This window comes from Macrobrachium rosenbergii, chromosome 21 (assembly GCF_040412425.1).
Source record: "Macrobrachium rosenbergii isolate ZJJX-2024 chromosome 21, ASM4041242v1, whole genome shotgun sequence".
Lineage (NCBI taxonomy): Eukaryota > Metazoa > Arthropoda > Malacostraca > Decapoda > Palaemonidae > Macrobrachium > Macrobrachium rosenbergii.
This window is the reverse complement of record NC_089761.1, coordinates 46,536,773-46,559,831: the sequence shown is the minus strand read 5'-3', so window position 1 is coordinate 46,559,831 and position 23,059 is coordinate 46,536,773. Positions and strand designations below refer to the sequence as shown.

Below are 23,059 nucleotides of genomic sequence, written 5' to 3'. Positions count from 1 at the left end.
CAATCCTTTTAAAAAGAAAATATTAGTTACCTGGAAGTACTGTACTGTGCAAGCGTGGGCAGGTCCCAGGCTCTCAGGCAAGCATGTCTTAATCTTGCACTTGTGATCCACGACTTGAGAGAAATTAACAGATCTGGGAGGCAGAAACTAGCATTAATGCTATAAAAAAAGGTTTCACAAGACAATGGCCTGCTGTAAGAAAGCAGTGTTCTGCTTCTCATTATGGAATGGAAAGAAAGTTGGCAATAGTGGTACTTTCAACAGATTTTGTTTTCATTACAGATTATTTAAATTCATCATAATAAACATTACATTAAACTAACTTGTATATATCATTGGGAGGAGTTTAAGGGGTTGGGGTTAGAAATAACCAATAACTACAAAACTAAGACAAATTTTAATGAAAGGCTGTTTACATACAGTATGTGTGAATATCATACAAAAACAAGTTTTCTCAGAATTTCATCAATATTTCATATTTTTTCATGTTTCTACCATGAATGGTCCCTTAGGTACGCAATAAGTCAATCCTACCTACAAACTATACTGTACCGAGTAACGCATGCTCTTCATTTGCAAACTTGACAAACAAAACTTACTACAACTCTGTGAAATGTAAAGGCTTTCCCAAAATGACTGATAGCATAATTAGTAGATAAATTAGTAGCATATAAAACGCAGTACGTCTTCAGTAATTTATTAAGGAAACTGCAGAAAAACATGAAATAAGAAAGAAAACCTCACAGTTTATAAAATGAAACTGGCATTAAGAACTGTGTAATGTACTGACTTGGATACAGTCCCTGACAACCAGGCTCCTTACACCATACTTTTTTCCACAAAATTCCTTACAGTAAATTACTGGTTGCTATAATTTCTGGTAGATGCAACACTTAACAATTCATATTTTTTCACCTGTATCCACCCAATAAAATTTACTGACATTTTTTCATATATAACTATCAACCCCTAAGTCAGAAAGAGTAAAATAAATTATGGTAAATTCCAAAATACCCAGTGAAATCTAAACATGGGCATACAGTATACAGTACAACACTCAACATATATAAATGTTAATACCGGTGTGTATTGCAGTACAGTACTGTATGAGAATCTGGAAATCATTTGGTATCATCTGTCAACATTTTTTCTTATGCCTGTCGCACATTCTCATTATAAATGTTTTATGGAATTGTATTTCATGATTAATTTTTAGAAAAATTTAGTCTAATGACAAAAAAAAAGTAACTGCAATGCATTATTAAATCATCAATTATAGTCATGAAAGATGTCCAGAACTGACAAAATTTTGCAAAATGAATAGCTTAACATATATCTGCATAAGCTCTTCATTTATTTTAGTGCTATTTTAGTGCTATAGTCCCAAAGGAACTAATCTACAATAATGACAGACAAGCAAGAATACTGCTGAAATTCCTGACAGCAGATTCTGAACACTTCTACCTCAAAGACCTGCTGTACAAAGTATAAAAATAAAAAAAAATATGACAATTTTTATTCCAAGAGTACAAAACCATCACTTTTACTTAAGCCTTTGTCTGGCCTGAGTATGCATACCAATGTTGAACTGCAAGTTAAAAACAACTGAGCTAGGAAATCACAAAGACCTATTTTGCTAGGACCAACCCCTTGTCTCACTTTCTAAAAGTTCTTAATTGACTCATTATCACTAGTTTTTAATGAAAATTAGCGGAAACAATGGAATTTCCATGGTTAATCAATGCCTCGGAAAGAGCTCATGAATTACACGTAAACGGACTTGGAATGCAGTATTGTTTCTTCAATCTAAAACTATGAAGATGTGATAAAAATTTTTACAATAAGGTATTTGTACATTTATACCTAAAATACTCCAATGCTCATGTCTCCACACCATTATACATCAGGTGAGAAACATTCCTTTCCCATTCTTTTCCTCATCTCTCAAATTTTCTTGAGTCCTTGATCCCTAGTAGAATATGTGTAAAAAAATGATGAAAACTCATATAATTGTTTTACCTTATTCTTTTACTTTACCTAAATATCTTCAATATCTTTGGTCAATCAAGCAAGACTTTCAGCTTAAAGGACTATATTATGATATTTTGAGGATGTAGATCTTGTATGTTATTCTTACTGCATCTAATTTGCTTGGAACATGAAAGAAATCTTTGGAGTTAGCAGATAAGGATATTGAAAAAGTTAAGATCTTAACATCATTTATAAAACAAAAGTAGACATGTCTTGCAGTGCTTATGGAAATATGTACTTAAACTTTCACACAGCCATTATGGAAACTGCATCTACATTCACATCATTTGGAATTATAGTAACCTGGCAATTATATTAACCTCACAATTATATTAAATTGAAATTATCAACCCAACAGGGTTCAATATTTCCACTGTTTTGTTGCTGGTTGTCGGTTTGGTCTTCAAGGTTCAAAAGGACTTTGCTTGGTTTATACCTGCTACAGTATGTTTCTTTCTCTAGCAACTACTAACTTGGGTCTTGGTAAAACAGTATTTCTATTTACTAAATTTCTTTCTCCCTCTAAACTGCTTGAATTGGAGGTTGTGACTTTGCCTTTCATACACACCTGATTGGTTCTGAGATTCCACGATTTCAAAAATAATAAAAAAAGTATAGCACATGTACCAATCTGATTAGAAAGGGCAATTCAAAAAAATAAAAACCTGTTTTCAAGGACTTCCAGTTTCATCTGACTAGAGACTGTCATGAAGTGGGTATTATGAACAAGCAACTTAATTCACACCTATGGTCTCTACCTGGGTTATTTCCAACACCATCTTTGTAGCTAACTAAGGATAGTTCCCAGAAGCTTTGCTTTAGTACAATGATCCTTAAAATCCACAAAAGAAGGCTACTCATTGTGTGCGACACTAATTAAAACAACAATAAGTAGGTGAAAGAGAAGAATTTAGACAGCCTCATTCAACTGATGTATCAGTTTTGGGTGAAAATGAACTAGTAAGTGAGAGCTTCGGGCATGTGAGACAAGGAAGTCTATCCCAATAATAAAAAAAAAAAACCAAGTCCAGAATGCAGACTGCCTGCCAGAACCAGGTATTAAGCCTGTAGTAAAAGTATAAGGCTTTGTAATTGTATGGCTATATAAAATCTATATACTGTATAGCATCACAATTCTGAATTCTGTGTTTGTTAAAATAGGATACACCATATTAGAAAGTGAATAGCACCTCATCCCATCATTTCTGTAACTTCTATTTCAACACACTGCACTAATGAAGGTAAAAAATCATCTAGTTTGTTATTTATTATACTATTGGTTAATGTTAACAAGCTTTTACTACTCTCACCAAAATCATTCAACTCCTTTGGGGAGTTTGAGGAATCTTGCTCATCACTTTCTAAAATTATAGTAAAATGATCATGATCAATACTACTTGACGAGGACACTTTGTGAGATGAACTTTTTGGACTTTTTCCAATTTGTAAATATCCTTCAGGCTGCATTTCATGAAATGCAAGATGGCATTTATCATATTTCACATCTCTAAGCTTCATGTGGCAATCACTGCACTGAGCTGACTGCAAAGTACCATGATTATTCAACTGTTCATTTACACCATGCACTTCTTTTAAGTTTTTACCACAATTAGAACAAGTATGAAGTTCCTCTTTCGGATGCATGTTTGAATGATTTATGAAGCTGTCTTCAGTGGACAATGATTTACAGCAAATATGACAAGTGTATGGGAATTCTTGCTTGTGAACCTTCATCATATGCATGAGTAAATCTGATTTAGTCACAAATAATTCATTGCAAACATTACAATTATGATCTTCCTTTTCCCCTTGTTGGCAACCATGAGTACTGAAATTTCCAACAGAATGTTTGGTTTCACAAAATCTGCACGCATGCTGCTGATTATCCGAACACTCACTGCAGTGGTTTTCTGATTTATTTTCTGTACAAGCTTCATTAAGAGTCAGGCAAAGTGACCTGTGATTATCATGGAATTTACCATCGATACAATTGTTTTTTCCACTGCTATTCTTAAGCTGTTTATAATCTTCATGATTCTTCATATGCATTTCAAACCTTTTTGTACTTATGAAAAACTTTCCACACAATTTACAATACTTCCTTTTCCGTTTCCCATGTTTCTTCTTAGTTAACTTAGTATCACAAACATCACATCCAAGCTTATTCTTTCCATTCCCACTATGCAATTTATTAAATGTTTTTCGTGTTTTTTTGCAAAACGGTCCTGAAATTTTCCTTTTAGGGTTTGGAATATTGCTAACAATACATGACTGCTTTTCAGTCAATAGTCCAGAGGCTTCATTATCGTTACTAATAAAACTTTTCCCATTTGATGAAATCTTTTTTGCAGTTAAAAGTCCTAATTTACCTTTCACATGCTTCCACGCATGACACATCTCACCTTCATTCACATCATGTTCACTGATAATGATTATGATAAGATCATCCTCAACTCTAAATACATTAGCTTTTGGAATCATAACTTGTTCAACATCCTGTTCCTTTCCATTATCAGAATTAACTGTAATATCATCATCTTCACAATAACCATGAACAAAATAGTATTTCATATGGTTTGTAAAAGTACCAGTATCAGTGAATTTTCTATGACAAAATCCACATCCAAAAGATATTTGATTGCAGTGAATCTTCTGGGCATGGTTATGGAGAATCTTCAGTCTTGTAAACCCTTTACCGCATAACTGGCAAATGTAGGCTGGAACTGCTAAATGTGTTCTACAGTGCTTTTCAAAGTCCTGCTTCTGACTAAAATTTTTTCCACAATTCACACAGTGATACTGTTGTTGACCAGAATGAACCTTTTCACGAGTGCACCCACTACCAATTTGCCTATAACCTTTACTTTTACTGCAAGAATGTTGTTGAAAGTGGTTTTCAAACAGACTTTTCTCAGAAAACTGTTTATAGCAGATACTGCAAATTAAACATTTTATTTCATCATGTAATTTTTTATGCCTGGTTAGACTTCCCAGGTTTCTGAATGTTTTCTGACACAAAGAACATCTGTAAGGCCATTCTCCAGCACGGACACTAAAGTGGCCTGGTAAATGTAACTTTTCATGTTTTCTAAGGTTTGCATTTTGCCTGAATGTTTTGCCACACACACTACATTTGTAAGGCCTTTCTCCAGTATGTACTCTCATGTGGACTGGTAAATAGTTATTGCGACTGAATTGTTTGTCACAGAACATACATGCATAGAGTTTTTTGCCTGAATGAGACATCATATGTACATTCAGGGAACTCTTGGCAGTGTACGCTTTGTTACAATATGTACACTTAAACATTGTGATTTTATAGTTTATAAAATAACTAAAATAAAGCCAGATATATTCTGTTCAAAAGTAACACAAATAAGTGCTTTCATAATGCAATACCAAGAGAGTAATAAATGATTACAATGGCCACCATACTGTGACAAATTGGTATACTCTTACTGAGCATTGTAAATTCTACTAAATTTCACATGGTAGCTCTCCAATACAATAAATGAAGTAATCGTTCAAAATACAAGTAGCTATAATGCAATTCTCATAAACATCAACACTGTAAGAGATAAGTTCACTTACCACATTCTACTACAGAACACTAACATTAATCTTAAACACAGGTCACACAAAACCCAGCACTTGATCTAATTTTATTCTGACTGGAAGACTTCAGAATCAGCAATTCTATTTATCTATATGTGCAAAACTTCAGTCTCAGAATCCTGCAAAAACAGGATGAAATGTGAATAACACCATAAAAGATGTAACAGGTAATTATTAATTGAAAATATCAAACACAAAATTCAATAAAACCTGCCTTTATCAGGTCAATTATAACATGGTTTAAGGTAAATTCTTTCTACAGTTCACATTAGTATTCAACTCTCAATTAATAAAAGACATCTTATAAACAATAAACAGTACATATAAACACTAAACAGTGCATCAATTAATTTTTAGGTTCAATAAACACAAACCTCTTGTACTTTTACCTTGAGATAGAGCAGGTGCAGTGACCCTAGTACTAATTACCAGCTTGAAACAATAATTGTAATTATTATATGAGATCTCCCTGCCAAGGAGCAGTTCCTCACCTTACTACTACACCACTCACTTCCAGCCATTGCTGTACCGGAAGTATGCACCCACTGGAGGATCTGGAAGGAGAGGTCTCTTGAATAAAGTATACAAAATTTTGATTAACTAATAATTGCTAAAATCTAGCCTCTTAATCTTACATCTACTGTAATGCCTGGAGAGGTGTAGAATTCCCTGAGAATTAAATCAGCAATAAAAGAAGTCTCTCTGGTGAGTATCTCACTTGAGGATATCACTTTACTCCTTATGAAACAGTTGTTATTATCTGCTTTGGCAAGCTGAAGCAGCTGCATTATAGAACCCGATAGGGAGAGGGAGTTGCACTCCCCCAAAAATATATGATTTGTATTTTAAGAATATAAAAACAACTTTAAACTTTCTGTCTCTCTACATTGTATTAACCTACTATCTGACTTATATGGTAAGTCAGCTCTTAAATTTCAAGACACAACATTCACCCAGGTATAATTCATGCCTTAATTTTGAATGAAAGTTTTGGGACATAAACAAATGCCAAAATAAGCAATGAATTAATGAACCAATAGCTTTGTTGATTAAGGAAAGGATCTGGAATTATCTGCATTGCTACATTTTTTAAGAATATAATGCTCCCCATTATATTATAAAGAAGGGTGTTTCAGTTCAATATAAAGTAAAAGGTATAAAATGCTATAAATGCTATTCTGCTTAAGAAAAGGACACTATTGTCATTTAAGGCATCCACTTTCACTCATACATTTCAATTATAACCTATGAATTTTTCAAAACAATAATTTCATAACTGATAATTCCAGTCACTGTTACCACAATGTCCGAAAAGCATTTCATATTCAGTACAGTATTAGCAAAAAATGCCAGATTTTTAAAGTAATTTGTATTTTTCCTAACATACAAACCTGAGGTCTTTACATATGGGATTAACTTTCAGCAAGCTGGAAAATTGGCTGTTAAACTTTTGCAAGGTGGTTATGGTAATAGCTACCGATGATAAGGGCAAAAGCACCGTCCATCAAGTCAGTGAGCATTCAATTCTACGCAGTTTACCTCTTGGCCCAGGTAAGATAATGAGGGGTGGTAAGAGGTGGGCCCTTTATGTAAAGACCTCAGGTTTGTATTTTAGGAAAAATACAAATTAGTTTAAAAATTTGTCATTTGACAAATACAAACCCTCAGTCTTTACATATGGGAGACTTACTTTTGGAAGGAGGATTCTGAGCAAATCTCTGAACTGACTGGTAGTTTGGCTCACCTGGTTACTCTCTTCCTGATCATGAAAGAGCAAAGGAAGGAGACCGTAACTCTGATCTGTTGAACAAGAGAGATATTCAATTGCCAGACTTCTGGGCATTTTGAATTAATGGAATGTAATACAATACCCCTGATTCAAAAAGTTTGGATGAACCCACAGTGTTGGAGACTATAAAGCTAAGAATAACCAACTGGTCTGTTCAGAGTAAGTCCCTCTCTCCCCTTGCTAGTGAGAAGGAAGGATTTGCATCTACTAATCCAAATGGAGCTAGATTATAGATAGGATACTCAGTCATCTACATCACCTGCATGCACGCCCGTCCAGCATGTGACAGCTCGTTCACTGTTCCTCTGCCCACTGGAAAAGGAAGGAAGACAGGGGAAAGGTAGGTGGCCAGTCCCCACACACCTTCCCCTTGCAGCTGCACACCTTAGGTGAGATGCAACCTGTCCCTCAAGAGCTGGGCGAACTACATGACTTGTTGAACATCCACCATAGAACCCAAGGAAAAGGTGTCCAAGGACCTATGGCAATGTCCCAAGGTAAAAGGAGGTGAATGTGATCAGCACAATTACATCCTATCCAAATACTCAACCGACAGGTCCTTCCTGAATACAATGTACAGAACGATCCCCTGGCCTTGAAAGATCTGGCCCAAAACATACTTATGTACACCAGGAAGTTGTGGGATATACTGTACTCAATTGAGCAGAGAATGATAATTTGGACACAGTTTCTCAGCCAACTCAAAGCTAACGAATGAGTTGTTGGCATTGGGCTGAAGGTCTAGTCTTTAAGGACGCAACATAGACGTCATACCTTTAAGAACCACAGGACCACAGAAGTGGAATATTCAATCTCATTGATCATCTTCGAACCATGTAGAATGGCGAAAGGCGTAAGCCTCCAGATGTAAATGGATACTAAAGATGTCTTGCTTGTTCAAGGGTGCGAGAAGACAGAGCACTATGATCAAACTTCTTCAGAGGTTGAACAACTTTCCGGAAGTCAAGGTGCCAAGATCAACTGTTCTTATCTCCTGACTTTACTGATTGAAACTGTCTGTAATTACATCCATTTTTCTTAGGATGTGTCTGGTTGCTACCGTACTGAATGTTCTACTGTCTACTCATGTACCTGCGCTACAATAGAGTAGATGAAAGGACACTAGACCCTTTGGTGAAAGTCTAAAAAGAACTGTGCTTAAGTTCCAAGAAAGGAAGTGTAGGACCTTTCTACAATCTATTTTTGAAGTGCACCAAAGATCTTAACCCAATGGTACACTTGTCAAATGCTTAAGATGAGGAACTCATGAAATTAGGCCATTCCTGATGCACAAAACCTTTAAAAATGGTTTATGGATACATGTAAAGGATGTACAGTGACTGAAAAGGCTATAATTCAAGAATAATCTAGCTTTTTCTTACGATTTTGCACTATTTTCTTTGTTGTTTCTACAATATGGGCTCAAAACTGATCAAGTACTGTCAGAAACAGCTTCTTTGTCATCCTACCAGAAGGCCTCATCTACACTTTTCCTAGCCAACATCCATTTGGAGTTTTTCCTAACAAATTATTGAGGAAAGTAGCTGTTTTACCATCAGTAGTGTATCACAAAACAAAATTATTTTTCATGGCTTGAAGCTTTGATGACCACTATTTGTCAACAATTGCAGTCTCAAATGTCCCCATACTCAAAGTCTTCGTCTAACAGACACAAGAAGTATGGCAGTGTAATGATACATGCACCACCTAGACCCTCAGTTATTAATCAATCGCCAACTTCATATTCTGTGTCATCTGGTAATGGGGCTATGAATTTGGGAAGTTTAGAATAGGGAACTCATTATATGACTGATGGGTTTGCGAGAAAAAACTACCTTTTTTTAAAAAAGGATTTTGTTATAATACAGCCCATCAATGTACACATGACCTAATCGCACTTTAGGTATGATGTTAAATTGCTGAATGTTTGCACATGCCTTAAGGGCTGTTATGAGTCAGGTCCCTAGGCAGCTGGACTAGATGAGTCTACCATTCATGTGAGATATAGAAGTAATAAACTAAGAATCTAAACATTTACCATGAATGGATGAATGAGAATGGTTACTATGAAAAATTGGAGGATGAATCACAATGTCTTTCCCAATATGTAATATTTTGCCTCCCACAACTATTGGTCCTAACACATACAAATTCAAACATTGTGAGAGGCATCCCTTCATAAAAACTAGCAAAGTTGGACTGGTAGTGCCTGATACAGTACTTACATTTAAAACAGCAACTTTTTTTCATAAGCAAACTACACATTTCCTAAATAAAACCCTAAAGTCTTTTACATGGATTTATTCTTGACATCATAGTGATTCAACCACTTATGCTTGTCAGCAGGGTGGTTAAAGGTGGGTGGAGTAGGCCTACCTATCCATTTACCTGCCTGAATATCCTCAGTTTTTCCTTCAGCTACAAGGAGAAATGCAGGAATGGTTAGAAGCAAGATTACAATAGGAGAATTCAGGTTTGTATCTGGGAAAATTCAGTTGTTATTTTAATTTACCACTCATTTTGACGAGGATAAAAGCTTTGTCTTTTAAAGGGGACTCATTCCTTAGGCAGGGAGTACAGTAATGTCTCATGGAACTGAAGATGTAGTTGTTCAGTCAGCCACTCAGGATTGCTAACTTTTTAGCTGCATGCATGAGCATCAGAAGGATAACTTTTTTAATTTCTTATGCTGCCTGTTATATGTAATGTGAGAGTTTGGTACATATGTAGGAACCTCATTAGAAAATTCCAGGGAACCTTGTGTCTCTTTATCTTTAAACATAAAAGATACAGGTCTGAAGTTAGTAATTATTACTGAATATTAATTAGACCCAGACAATAATAATGCTCTACCAACCTCTCCATCTTGTTATCAGGAGAATGGAGAGAACCACATACTAAGACCATTACCTTTAGATTGGTGCTCCATTATGCAGCTCACCTGTATCTGACCAGAACCAGCATGTTCATAGTTTGGGCCAGGAGGGAGGGGGAAAAGGAAGGGATAAGCTAGGTCTATTACGGAGCTTTGAATGAATAACGGTTCTTGTCCAATGGAACTCTATCAACTACACAATCTGGTAAGGTAATCAACAACCTGTGGGTAACAACCTTCTAGTAGAAAGAGGTGAAGGTAGTCTGCTGTGTTAGACCCCCAACTCTCAGTACCTGAGCCACTGAAAAGTTCCTCCTGAGTAAGAGATGATGGTGCAATACTCACTACTTCATGGAGTAATCTCCATGCCAGATGACTGATATGCCTGTTTGAACACTTCATAAAGCCTAAAGGAAATGGTGTCCTAGGACACAGTCTTGAGCCTGCTGGTTTTGACAACCAAGCCTAAGATATTGGTTCCTGTTCAGATATCATCATAAAGTCATAGCAAGCACAGTGGCATCTTCTCAAATATTGCCCACTGGGTACCACAGGGACTTATAATTCTAGGTTCAGGAACTGAAAGGTTCTAAGTTTTTGACACATTACTTAAAACTAAGTCGAACGAGTGTAGAAATCCCTTCAAATGCTGAACTTGGTATAAGAGACTATGCAGCTTACCTATCCTCTTTGCCAAAGTTACAATTAACAAGAGAACAGTCTTGAGAATTAGATCTTCAACCGAACCCTCACTGGGGAGCTTTAAAGATGATTGAAGGAGACTATAGAGAATGGAGAATGAGTTTATGGACTGCTCTATGAGCAAGAGTCCTTGTTGGCATATGCCCAGCTTAATCAATAACAACAGAGAATGAGAGACTTGTCACACTCTGGAGACCCAATTCTCCAGAGTAGTAAGGGCTGCATAAAACTTCGCATGAGCATGGAGAGCTCTACCAAGACAGAAAGACCCATTCCTTTTCACCATAACATTTGGTTTAGAACAGAGCAACATTTCTTAACTGCAGCAATGTAGATAAGCTTATCCTGGTGGAGGTAAACTTGGGAACACACATGATAAGTCAAAGAATGGGTCTGACTGAGGGGAGAAACCCCTCTTACAACACCAGCTACTCATGATACACATCTGCTCTGAATTATCCCTGACTCTACACTGCAGTGAAAAAATTCTTTCCCCCACTGAAGTTACTGGATAGCGTTCTGACGTACAGCAAAGCAGCCTCCATGACTGAAAGACCTCAGCAAATGAGGCCGACAAAGGGCAGTACACTATATGGAATCTGTCTAGACTTACCTAGTTTTAAAACAATTTAGTCTAGCATATACCAAACTGTTAAACCTCAAGCAGTCTATTTCTATAGGAAATTGCCTCAAGAGTTTCATAGCCTGGACTTAGAAAAATATGCTGCATTAGCTATTAAAGTGACAAATTATAGCCAAAATAATGCCAAGCTATTTCAAGAAGTACTAAATACATCAGAACCTTTAGGTAAATAAATAAATTAACTAACTACTTGCACAGACATCCATACCATGATTAAATAGTCCTACAGGCTAAATGATACAGACTGCAGCATTTTCCCTATAGCCTATATAAGGCAAACAAGTGAGATATTTAGTGACTAAAACTGGGAAGTTCTGATGTACGTTACTTAATATTTAGTGGGTGATGCTAGAAAAATCTTGGGTAAGATACTGTGTTCTAGGTGGGGCTAGCCTTAATTTAGATGTATTCCCTTCAGATGGAATCTGACCATTTTCTCAGTAAAACTTCACAGGAGGAGGAACATCCTTTGTGAGGTATGATATTCAATTGTATCAGAGGTTATGTAGGTTAAGGATCAAGGGGAATCAAAGAGCTTCTCTGTGGTGTAAGATGAGGTTAGGTTATGATATATCCCTTACCAGCGGCAATTTTACCTGTACTGTACTCTTTTGTTAACATTTCTTCTCCAGAGCAAACAAATGACATATACCTTAGCCCATACTCTTCTTTTCTAATTTCTATCTTGGATTTTTCTCTCTTGGATTGATCCCACGGCTAATCTCTAACTTTTGTTTTTCTCCATCTAGTGACCCTAGTTTCCTAATATAGTTCCCCCATAACAGTTACTCAGGTATTACGTATGAGGAAAAATTGTCAAAATAATGATGGTAAAAAGATGCACAAACCCAAAGATAAGCACTCTTAAAGATATAAGTTATGCTTCAGGTTCTTTGCAAGAAAATAACCTCACTGTCTAGAAAGTTTTGCTTTATAAATTAGTCTAGCATTTGTATGCCTAATCAAGTCTCACTGAGGAATGCTTAGTTATTGTAGGAATGGGATGGCAAATGACAATTAAAACATAATGTTAAATTTTATATTCCTCACAGACTCAGTAAAATTTCACTATCCCTCGTCCTGCCTGTAAATGTATAGTTGCAGGGATATAAGTAAGATGCAGAAATTAAAATCTTTTTATATATGGCCATATCTATTACAGAGTATTTTTCACACTGTATTTAGTCTAACATGCTATATATATATATATATATATATATATATATATATATATATATATATATATATATATATATATATATATATTATATATATATATATATATATATATATATATATATATATATATATATATATATATATATATATATATATATATATATATATATATATATAGCCTATGATGTTTACCATTACCCATTGCCAAATACTTCTTCAAATACATTCACAAAATTATCTATAAACCTATCAAGGAATTCTCATATCATGTTTCTTTAGATACTAAACTGTCCAAATATATATTTTCAGCCTGCCCCTTAGCATTTCATGATAATTCTTGCGCTGTAAGTGAAGGCTACATGTGTTTTCAACACTCTATATGGGGGTCTGAGGGTACAGGAGGTCAGTGTTAGGTTAACTTGGGTTTGGGATGTATTGGTTACAGTGTTAGGTTAACTTAGGTTTGAGACATATTGGTTACAATCTTCAAGTGTTAGTCCAAACAGGAGCCGAGGGAAAACTATGTTTTTGAACATTACATATTGTTAATCCTTCCAACTCAATTTTTGCTAGTACCTGAACAATCGCACATTGTCATTTTTGTTCAAGTTATGCTGTTGGAGTAACATATAGCAATCATGCTATCAGGCTAGGGGTATTTAGGCTAACATCTGTCTCACAAAATCACCAGGTGTTTCAACACTTGTTCCCCCCAAACCTTAGTTTACACTTATATAGCCTAGGCATAGTATCAAGCTTAGTTGGACATTTCTGTTGTCCTTCCTGCTTGAAAATTCCTACTATATTGATATACTATGTCTTTTTTTTTTATTATTATTTTTTAGCCTACCACCATTGGTGTATAAAATCTGTCCCCAAAACAAAAGTTATTGGTAGTAATGTATATTTTCACACAGATAAACTAGCAATGGCATGGGCATAAGCTAGCTTGAATGTAAAGATACCATCAGACACTGAAACTATGCAGAGATTTTTTCCTTATTCCTTCATTTAACTGCTCCCGTTATTATGCTAACAAAATAGACACACAAAGCTAGTACAGTGTATATGCTAACCTTGTTCCTCCTGTTCCTCTCTTTTTCTTTTTTTACGCTAATCAAAACACATGGTTGAGGGCACATTATCTCCTTACATATAGGTACAAAGCTTATTTACTTACACTTGTTAAACCATTTTAACCTATTTCTTGTCCTAAGTCACTCTTACTGTACTTCTATACTTCTACAATTAAAACATACTTCCTGTTACACAAGTTATGCAAGGCACAATGACATCTCTTAATAAACACTCAAAAATTAAATTCTTCTGAAGGAAAAAAAGAGAGGCCCCTCATTATTTACTTTATAAAATACAAGTTACTAGTCTAAGCTTTTTAACATCTTTTTAACTTTACTAAATTATTAATGTTTACCATTTTTATATTGCATAATTTATGATGGCAACTTGCTCCCAGCTTTGGTAACCTGTTGTGGTCTCGTAAACATTCCCTTTCCTCATGGCCAGTCTTACGTATTCGCCCAGCTTTCTGCTTGGATTACTCTGTTTATCCCTTTTGATGTCCTGTCCTCTTCATTTCTCTAATTTTCTGCAAGAGATAAATGCTGTGTATTAACTTCTTATTATTTGCAGGGGACACATGATTAATCTATGAATTTTCCACTGAAAGTTTTCTTTTATATCAGGCATATCTGTGAGAGAGGTGTGAAATAATGAGCAGGAAGACAAGTACTGCTAGTTTATTGATGAAGCAATCCGACTATAAAGCGGCGTGCGGACGTCTGCGTAATTCGCAGAGATTTACAAAGATTTACAGGTGACCTGAGGTCAAACTATTTCTCTACAAAAACAGGACAGGTACATACAGAAAACATAATGATTAATAATGTCTGATGTGTTACAAAAATACTCCGTTACATATACATAATGCATGGTCACTTGAACAGACAATAAAATATACAATTCACAATAATGATAATAATGTGTTCGGTCGACCCCAGGTCAAATGTGGAGGCACCGCAGAAAACGGGATGTTCATTACAGAGAACGCGTTGAGCGGGGACTTTACATATCTAATCTAGTTTTCAGGACAGAGATAGTGTTTCCTGTATTCAATTCTTTAACATATTGCTATGGATCATTTCCTCCAATAAATCTCAATTTCTTCATCATCTTTTCTTTTACTGTTCCTCATGGTTTCCTATAATTACCTGTAATTTCTATATTTAAGGCTTTGTTCTCCCTATTCCTTGTCTCCTACTTTAAGCAACATTGATTGCAAATTTCTTGGATGCTTTTACTCCCAGCAGTTTTCTTTGGGTCATGAATAGGATCTTCACCAATCTCTCCTGTTAATCTTTTTTCTTAAGAGTTCATGTTATGAAATAACATTATTTATTTATAATCCATTCTACATGACACTTGCCATATGCTTGTTTCAGATATTAGGTCCCAGTATGGGGTTCCTATGGGTTATTCACACCTACTGTACCTCTTATGATACTCTATTGCATAATATTCTAATTCATTCGTATCTTTTTCTTTTTTATCGCACCAGGTTTCAAAATTTGCAAATACTGTTGGGCCTACCATAGTTTCATAAACAATGCTTACTTCCTTACTTCCAATGCCATGTTTCCTACTTTCCTAATATTACCATACTTTCAAATAACTTGGATCATGTAACCTGCTCTTTGCTTTCTCTTTTTATATGTAATTCTTTACTTCCTTCTTCTGAGTAGAATTCTCCCAAATACTTGTACTTCTTTACAGTACTTACCCTGCCCTTCTTTACTTTTGATTTAAAATGTACATCTTCCTTTTTCTTTCCTTTATTGATTATGAATACTGTACACCTGATTTTTCATTGTTACAATAATTGTGAGCTTCTTCAGGAACTCCAAACCATGAAAGTTATTTATGGCAGTCTCTGCTTTCCTTCCTTCCTATGGGACCATTATGCCATCAACAAATATTAAGGGCTCAATATTATTACTTCTTGTCAATTTTACATTTTCCTACAGCTGAAATTACTTTTGTCTCTCATGATACTACATAGGCTGCATCCAAATACAGTGCTTTGTCTTGCTTTTCTTCAATCACGATATTTTGTGTCATTCCCAAGGGATTACAATTATTTACTATCACTCTACATTTTTCATTTATCTTTATCACAATCTAGGCTTTTTTCCATTCTATCATTTTTCCCATTACTTTACTTTGATGAAATCTGTTAAGTCCAGCTTATTAAAACATATACATCACAAAACTACTATTGGAAAAATGTTTGAAAAAATAAGAAAGCGCAAATCAAGAGAAATAATTGAAGAAAGAGTAAACAGCATTTGTTACATAAAAATTCACCCTCATTTTCTAATTCAACTTTCCATCACTTTATGCAATATCAGAATTATCATCTCTTCCCACTCTCCTGCAATATGTCTGATTCTCTGTTAGTTCTATGCCAATAAATTTGACCATAACGTTGTTAAAAGCTCTTCTGTCAAGGATATATTTGTTATTTGGCTCTTTTACTTCAAATTCAGCTCCGTGTCCTGTTATCTTTTTCCCTTAACCAGTTTTTCCTCTACAACAGTTATCCACTCACAAAACAATGTGTTTTCTATATCTGCTATGATTTCTTATTTGTTATGGAAACTTCTGTTTCAAATATTTCTTTGTAGAATTTTCAATATTCTTTATCTCTTTTACTATTTCTCCATTCTTTCTCCTTACTGTTATGCATTTATACTATTTTTCACTTCACTTTTATTTTGAATTCCTAAAAAGTCCTGCTCTTATTTGAGCCTTGATCTCTTCAGCTTCTTTGATTATTCTTGGACTTTCTCTTTCTTTTTCCCTCCTTATACATGAGACTATGAGACTTTTTAACTATTTTGTTCTTCTCCTCTTGCTTTCCCTGTTTAGTTTCCTACATCAGTCCATTTCTGCCTAAAAACTCATTCATCATTTCATTAATTTTCTGACTAGGCTATTAATGACTTTATACTTTTTTGTAAGTGTATTTTATGCTGCATTTCTCGATAATTTCATTTGCTTTACTTTGCACTTTTGAATATATGTACGGTGCATTAATCTTATCTTGTCTTTCCCTTTGGCTCTTGAGGCTAGACTACCCTAGCTCTTGTGACTCTGTTGTTTTTCAGCTTATTCCATACTACTCTGACGATGTTCATTCCCTCTTTGCCTATTAACCCTATATGACAACTCACTTCTAGTAACATTGCAAAGTTCAACATATAGCCTACTAGCCTACATTTGACACCCTGAATGATACATATATTTTGCCCTCAACTAAATGAACCTATATGACTACTTTCTTGCCTAATCCTTCAGCCAACGATAAAACTGAATAAGAAACCCCATCTAAATATGTAACAAATCCTAGCATACATTAACCTACTGCCGTTACTCGAACCTACGGCAAATTTAGGATATGGTGGCAGGCTTAGGTATATTAAGAGTCTAAAGCAGTATATTTTACAAGAGTACTGTAATGGTCTAAGCATTTCTGAAGTAGGCTATAGCCTAACCAGACTTACCTTTATCTAACCTAACACAGGAAGCCGTGCCCTAACCTTGACTCTATTTTTCTTGAAAGGTCATTTGCCTATCCACTGGCGACTACAAGGCAAAACCCCAAGAGAACTAGACCTTGGGCAGTTCACATGATCTGTCCATTAGCGTTAACTAAGTACAGTACTACTTAATTCATTCCCTTAACTAACCTTTAATTTACTTTAAAACAAGTATCCTTAGATTGGCCGTTACACAACTGGGTCTCTTAGGTAATTATTACGACAGGGTAGGGTATGTCAACAATGGGGCTATTCAGTATTCACCCGAGTTCGCAACTTCGCTTTCGTTAATTTATGAGATATTTCGCTTCGTTCAGTTTTCATCCCATGTCAAGTAGAATTTCAGACAAGCTCTTGGATTAATATATTTTTTTTTATAAATACAAATTTTTTTACTTGAAAAACAACTCACGATATTTCAAGATGTTTTTAATTTACACTAATCTTAATTGGTATTTACAGACAAGCATAGCATTCGAACATTTTGTTTATTTACATATAGTATTTGGAGGTTATGACTCTGTAACGGCACATCAAAATTGCTTATGCGACGAGTAGTTTGGTGTCGCGCTCCCATGTGTCTCTTTTCTTTCATTGTTTCTTATCTAAGAGGTCGGCATTATTCATTTACTTAATAACCAATATAATTATGCAATTTTTAACATTTTCCCTGTTTCAACGATTTCCCTCTCCCAATCCTGCATTCTAGACAAACTGACAAAAATAACTATAGATATAGTTTTCGTTTTGGTTCTGCACTATATATACAATCACATTAGAGGAACGTTTTATCACATTTTAGGCTAATTTTCACATAATTTTCCACTTATAAATATTCAGAATTTCTTAGTTTCTAACTTCCGTGCTAAACAAAACAAAATAAAGAAACGTTAAAGGTGTTTACTAACTCGTTTTCATAGGAGCCATTAACTTTCACGATAAAAATTAATGACTCATACCTTCTGTTTCACACTTTGCCACTGAAATTTCTTTGCAATCCTTTTCCGTCGTTTTTTAGACTTCCGTAATTTGTTTATTTATAAGGGAAGCTTTTGAACATCCAGCAGAAATAGTATTTAATTAGGACGGCTAAAGATTAAGTAATCCGTATGAATGCTTTTTAATGAAATAAAAATAATAATCTTACCTGAGAAGGACAATAAATCAAATATGAACAGATCAAATTAACTTTTTATTTCTTAAATAGCATATGACTAGCAACAACATACATATGCCAAGGCCTTATGAAGGTATAAACCAGAAATTCATACAAACAAAGCAAGTTATCTATTAGTGACATGATTTTATAATTCATGGCTTCTTATTTTTCTTTGAAGCATAATTCATTCGTTGGCATCATCATTCAAGCTAACACATTCATTAACACGTGCTTATGTATAACAAGAGAGTCATAAGGAAAATGAGGATGAATGCATGATGAATCAAATGTAAAAGAAACGTTCATTATGATTCTAGGTGAATCCTTCATTAGCTCATCGCAAAAATAACAATAAAGCGCAAGAATAATATTGCTCAGTGAATGAATGAATAAAGAAGATAAGTTTGTATGGCTTAAAATATCACGGCTCTCCGTACACTTGCTGCTGTTTTATAATAGCAATGTGCTTTTCCTATTTCATTATTAAGTTACCATGATTTCCTGCGGCCGGCAAGGGTTTTGGGCTACCCATCCCAACGGCATCTACAAACCAAAAATAAACAGCAGCACGGAATCTGGGTACTCGGATAAAATACAAAATATTCATCCACGAAAGCTTACATTCATTTAGCTCCGAGCCCGGATTAGATGTAGTAGTAAAGTGTAGAATTAATCCCCCTGCATAAGAAAAAGCCAACAGAGTAGGTATCTGGCGAACTCTCCAGGCTCCTTAACAAACTCTTGCAAGATATTACGAAACGAAAGTTGTTATAGCTCTCAGTATTCAAAGACCTTTCTTGTGAAAAGGCATGCAAACGCTGAAGACTGAGGGCCCCTAGATAAATGTCTTTGGCTAAACATTCCAGAAACTTTTCGATATATTTTGAAAACAGATCGTAGAATCTAGAGCTTTATGAAAATTTCAGTGACATGACAAGGCTAAAAAATGATTAATTTTATGACAAAGCAAAAAACAAATCGCTGAGTGTAAAACTGAAAAAGGGAAAATATTTGTAAATGACATGAATGAATGAAGATTGCGAGATATAGAATTGAAAGGAAATAATTCCCAAACGATATACAACAAAATTCTTCCGCGTGATTTACAATCATACGGTTTAACTGTCATCTAAAATTCAAATACTTAAGCATTTTTTTTTTTATCGTACAAGCAAATTATTTACACCACCGGATTTTGGCATTCATTGTTTTAGCTTGAAATAAATCAATACAAGGCATGCAAATTCTATACATGATGTTTATATTCCTCTCAGAAGTAATTACAGTAAGCAAAATATTTATCTATTTCATAAATAAGTGCACTTTGATTATGAAAATGGTTTCCCTACGTTACTGAGATTCATACTGGCCATTGCACAAATTGACTATAACCTCTGACTAAATTACTATTCACAATATATAAATTCTAGACCAAGTTTCTTCAAGTCACCCATCTTTTCGTGGTGCAGCTGCCGATCTTTTTCAAACTAAATCGATCATGCTAGTAGCAAGTGTCCATTGATATTTGACAACTGCATCACACTTCTGAGGAGTGACCTGTGAACTTAGCCTGGGATGAAAAGACTCTGGTGTTTCAGAGAATTGTCTCTGTGGTTTTGTGATTGCCTGAGCTTCACAAACTCTTGCTCGTGAACGACAGGTTTTCTAAACAATCTAACAAGGCACTTACACCATCCACAAGAATGGAAGACAATCTGCAACATCTTCATCCAGATGTTACATAGAAACTTACAAGATTTCACTGGTTTGGTAAATTGTCAGACACTAAACTTCCGGGTCCTCATTTTGTTATTTCCTTATAAAGTTACGCACTAGACAGGAAAACTTGATAAACAATGGACGTTTTAAACACTGTCGAGCAGCCTCAAGGCTACACTGAGGCTTGTTGCTGTTTGTTGTCACCGATCTGCTCGAACTTTTGATATTTTACTTCCTACGGAAAGCGTCGAATAACTGTCCAAGGGGATAGAACCCCTTGGGATTCTGCCAAGCATCGGAGTTGAATGAAAAGTTTCAGTGACCTACAACAGTTTGGGGATGTTATCTCTTTGGTATCTTGAAGCTGTTGCATTGTAGACAAGTCTCCTGAGACTAATGTTGGATGCAAAAACTACATTACCAAAAATATTTCGTCACATCCATTGCCGTAACTATCACTCAGTCGGAGTCCTCTGACGGGGACAACCCGACAAAATAAAGAGGAAGTTGTCTCTGATATCGATGGTCCGACCCGCAGAAAAATCAAAGGTCCTCACGCCCTGTTTCTTCTTCAGATCATACGAACACTGTACCTTTAAGTCTTTGTCGTGTTAGCGATATGATGAACCTGGGGGAAAGAACGGGTCCTTCATCATTCGAAAATATTTAAAGTATCTTTAAGGTGACCCAAATTCATCGTCGTACAGTCTAAGTAAGATTAAGATTGCTCATCCTTGAAGTATTTGCAGGAATTATGATGAAATATTTGTATCTTAGATTACACTGTCATCTTCATTATGTCATATTTTCCTTGAATTGATTATCATACGCATTTTTAAAAAGATTATTCTATATTTCCTCAAAATACGAAGCCATTGGTTTTACTGGAGATTGTATAACAAAGGTAGCACTCTGGCAATGATTCTCTAATTACTGAATTAGTAATTTATATGTTTTGCTATCTACACGTAAAAAGAGAGAGAGAGAGAGAGAGAGAGAGAGAGAGAGAGAGAGAGAGAGAGAGAGAGCAACTTACCTAGAACTAGAGTTTAAAATCGCCAAATCGCCAGGAAGGCTAAGCTTACGACGACTGCCATGGCCGAATGAGCTTCGCTCCCGGAAATCACTGGACGAAAAGAGAAGATATTAATTTTGAGAAACTTCTTTCGTCAACTTTATCATTGCTATTTTGAGAGCTGTGATATTTACTCCTATTAGTTAATCTTAGTCTTCTTATGGGGTTATGTACGAGTTTTTATATATAACAATGAAAAGATGCAATATTTAATTTCATAAGTTATAATTATGATTTTAATTATTCAAAATATGAGGAGATGAAATATTAATTATGTAAAAGTATATGTTATTAGCATTCTTATTATTGAAAACACAGACATGGTAATTATTTAAAACAAAGGTGTAATTATTCAGTCATAGAAAAAGTAATGATTACGTATTTGAAATCATGTAATGGTTTATCGTTCCAGTACCTTTATTACTTTTTTTAACATTACAGCTTTTAATATTATAATTATAATAACCTCGTTTTGATATTACAGCTATCAAAATTATAATGATCATAAATATATTTTTCTAATATTACAACTATTAAAACTGTAATGATTATTATCATGATAACCTCTTACAGATCTTTTATCCCATTTTATTCCGAGATATGATGTATTTAGTGGAGAAACGGTAATGTATTTTTTTTTCATAAGTCATTTTGCTCTGAAGTCCACTTTTTCATAAGTTCAAAGTTGATTAAATTTTATGTTTTCATGTCCATTTAGTCTGTTCCTACTTCTTCTGAGTTCCAGTTGTTTTCAAGTCCATTTGTCCCTAAACCTATTTGATCTCATGTCTATTCAATCAAACGTTCATCCGTTCTCAGTTCTACCGCAGGTAAATTTGTTCGTGAAAGTCCTTTATTCATAAGATCAGTTGTTCTCAAATTCAGTTCCCTGCTTTCAAACAACACAAGTATCTAATGTTTTACATTGGAGTGAATTTAAATGGGAATTCATGCAACTACTGTGGGGATATAATCACATGCAATTGTGCAAAATATCCCATGGCAAGCATATCAAAATTGATTTTAGGATAATTATTATAGAGATGAAAGTAAGTAGGATAAGTCTGTACTGACTATATCTAGTAGAGATGACCTCTAAGAACACCGTGAGTTTTGTTATTAGTAAAACTAAAATACTAAGAGTACTACAGAGCTCCTTAGAAATCAAACCGACCCACTGAAAACGCTACTGTATTATTTCCCAGTAAATCTCATCCACTAAGAATATAACAGTGGTTATTCTGCTGATCTGTCACGAACGCTACTGACTTCTTTTTGAGCATAAATCATCATTACCACTGCTGAATTTTTCAGTAACAGTTGGCCTCAATAAAACCCCTAGAAGTGACTGAATACTACATAACCGAACTTTTTTACAAACCTGGCTCTAGGTTACTTCAGTTAAAACCATTTAAAACAAACGGGGCTTATATATAAGATAGGGACATGCAATCGAAGCAAATCCTTTAAAGCAAGACTGGTCAGAGAAGCCAGTTGAACAAACCATCAGTCTTTTTTAAGTGTACTAAAATGAGAGTTTCAAGACCTTCATGGAGCCAGTTTTTGCCTTTAATGCGAAAACCAATGTCCTTAACTAAACAAGGCCCGAAAAAAAGTTAAAGAGTCAGTGAAAGGAGGAAAGGTATGTCTCGACTA

General features: G+C 34.9%; 1 protein-coding gene and 1 long non-coding RNA gene across 9 annotated transcripts in view; both read right to left on the bottom strand.

The window, feature by feature from the left end:
* Window positions 1-378: 378 nt before the first annotated feature.
* Window positions 379-17,784, bottom strand: LOC136850144 (uncharacterized). Its single transcript, XR_010856553.1, has 3 exons — window positions 17,601-17,784; window positions 14,267-14,440; window positions 379-6,200 (listed from the first exon to the last, which is right to left on the bottom strand). It is a non-coding gene; the product is annotated as an uncharacterized lncRNA (long non-coding RNA).
* Window positions 17,785-18,623: 839 nt separating this feature from the next.
* Window positions 18,624-23,059, bottom strand: part of LOC136850143 (uncharacterized) — a 34,648-nt gene continuing 30,212 nt past the window's right edge. For all 8 annotated transcript variants that reach the window (XM_067123735.1, XM_067123737.1, XM_067123732.1 and 5 more), the window contains 2 exons: window positions 21,365-21,454; window positions 18,624-20,956 (listed from right to left, as the gene is read on the bottom strand). In XM_067123735.1, the coding sequence (XP_066979836.1) occupies window positions 21,378-21,454 (77 nt within the window). In that variant the 3' untranslated portion in view covers window positions 18,624-20,956; window positions 21,365-21,377. The remainder of the gene's footprint in view (window positions 20,957-21,364; window positions 21,455-23,059) is intronic.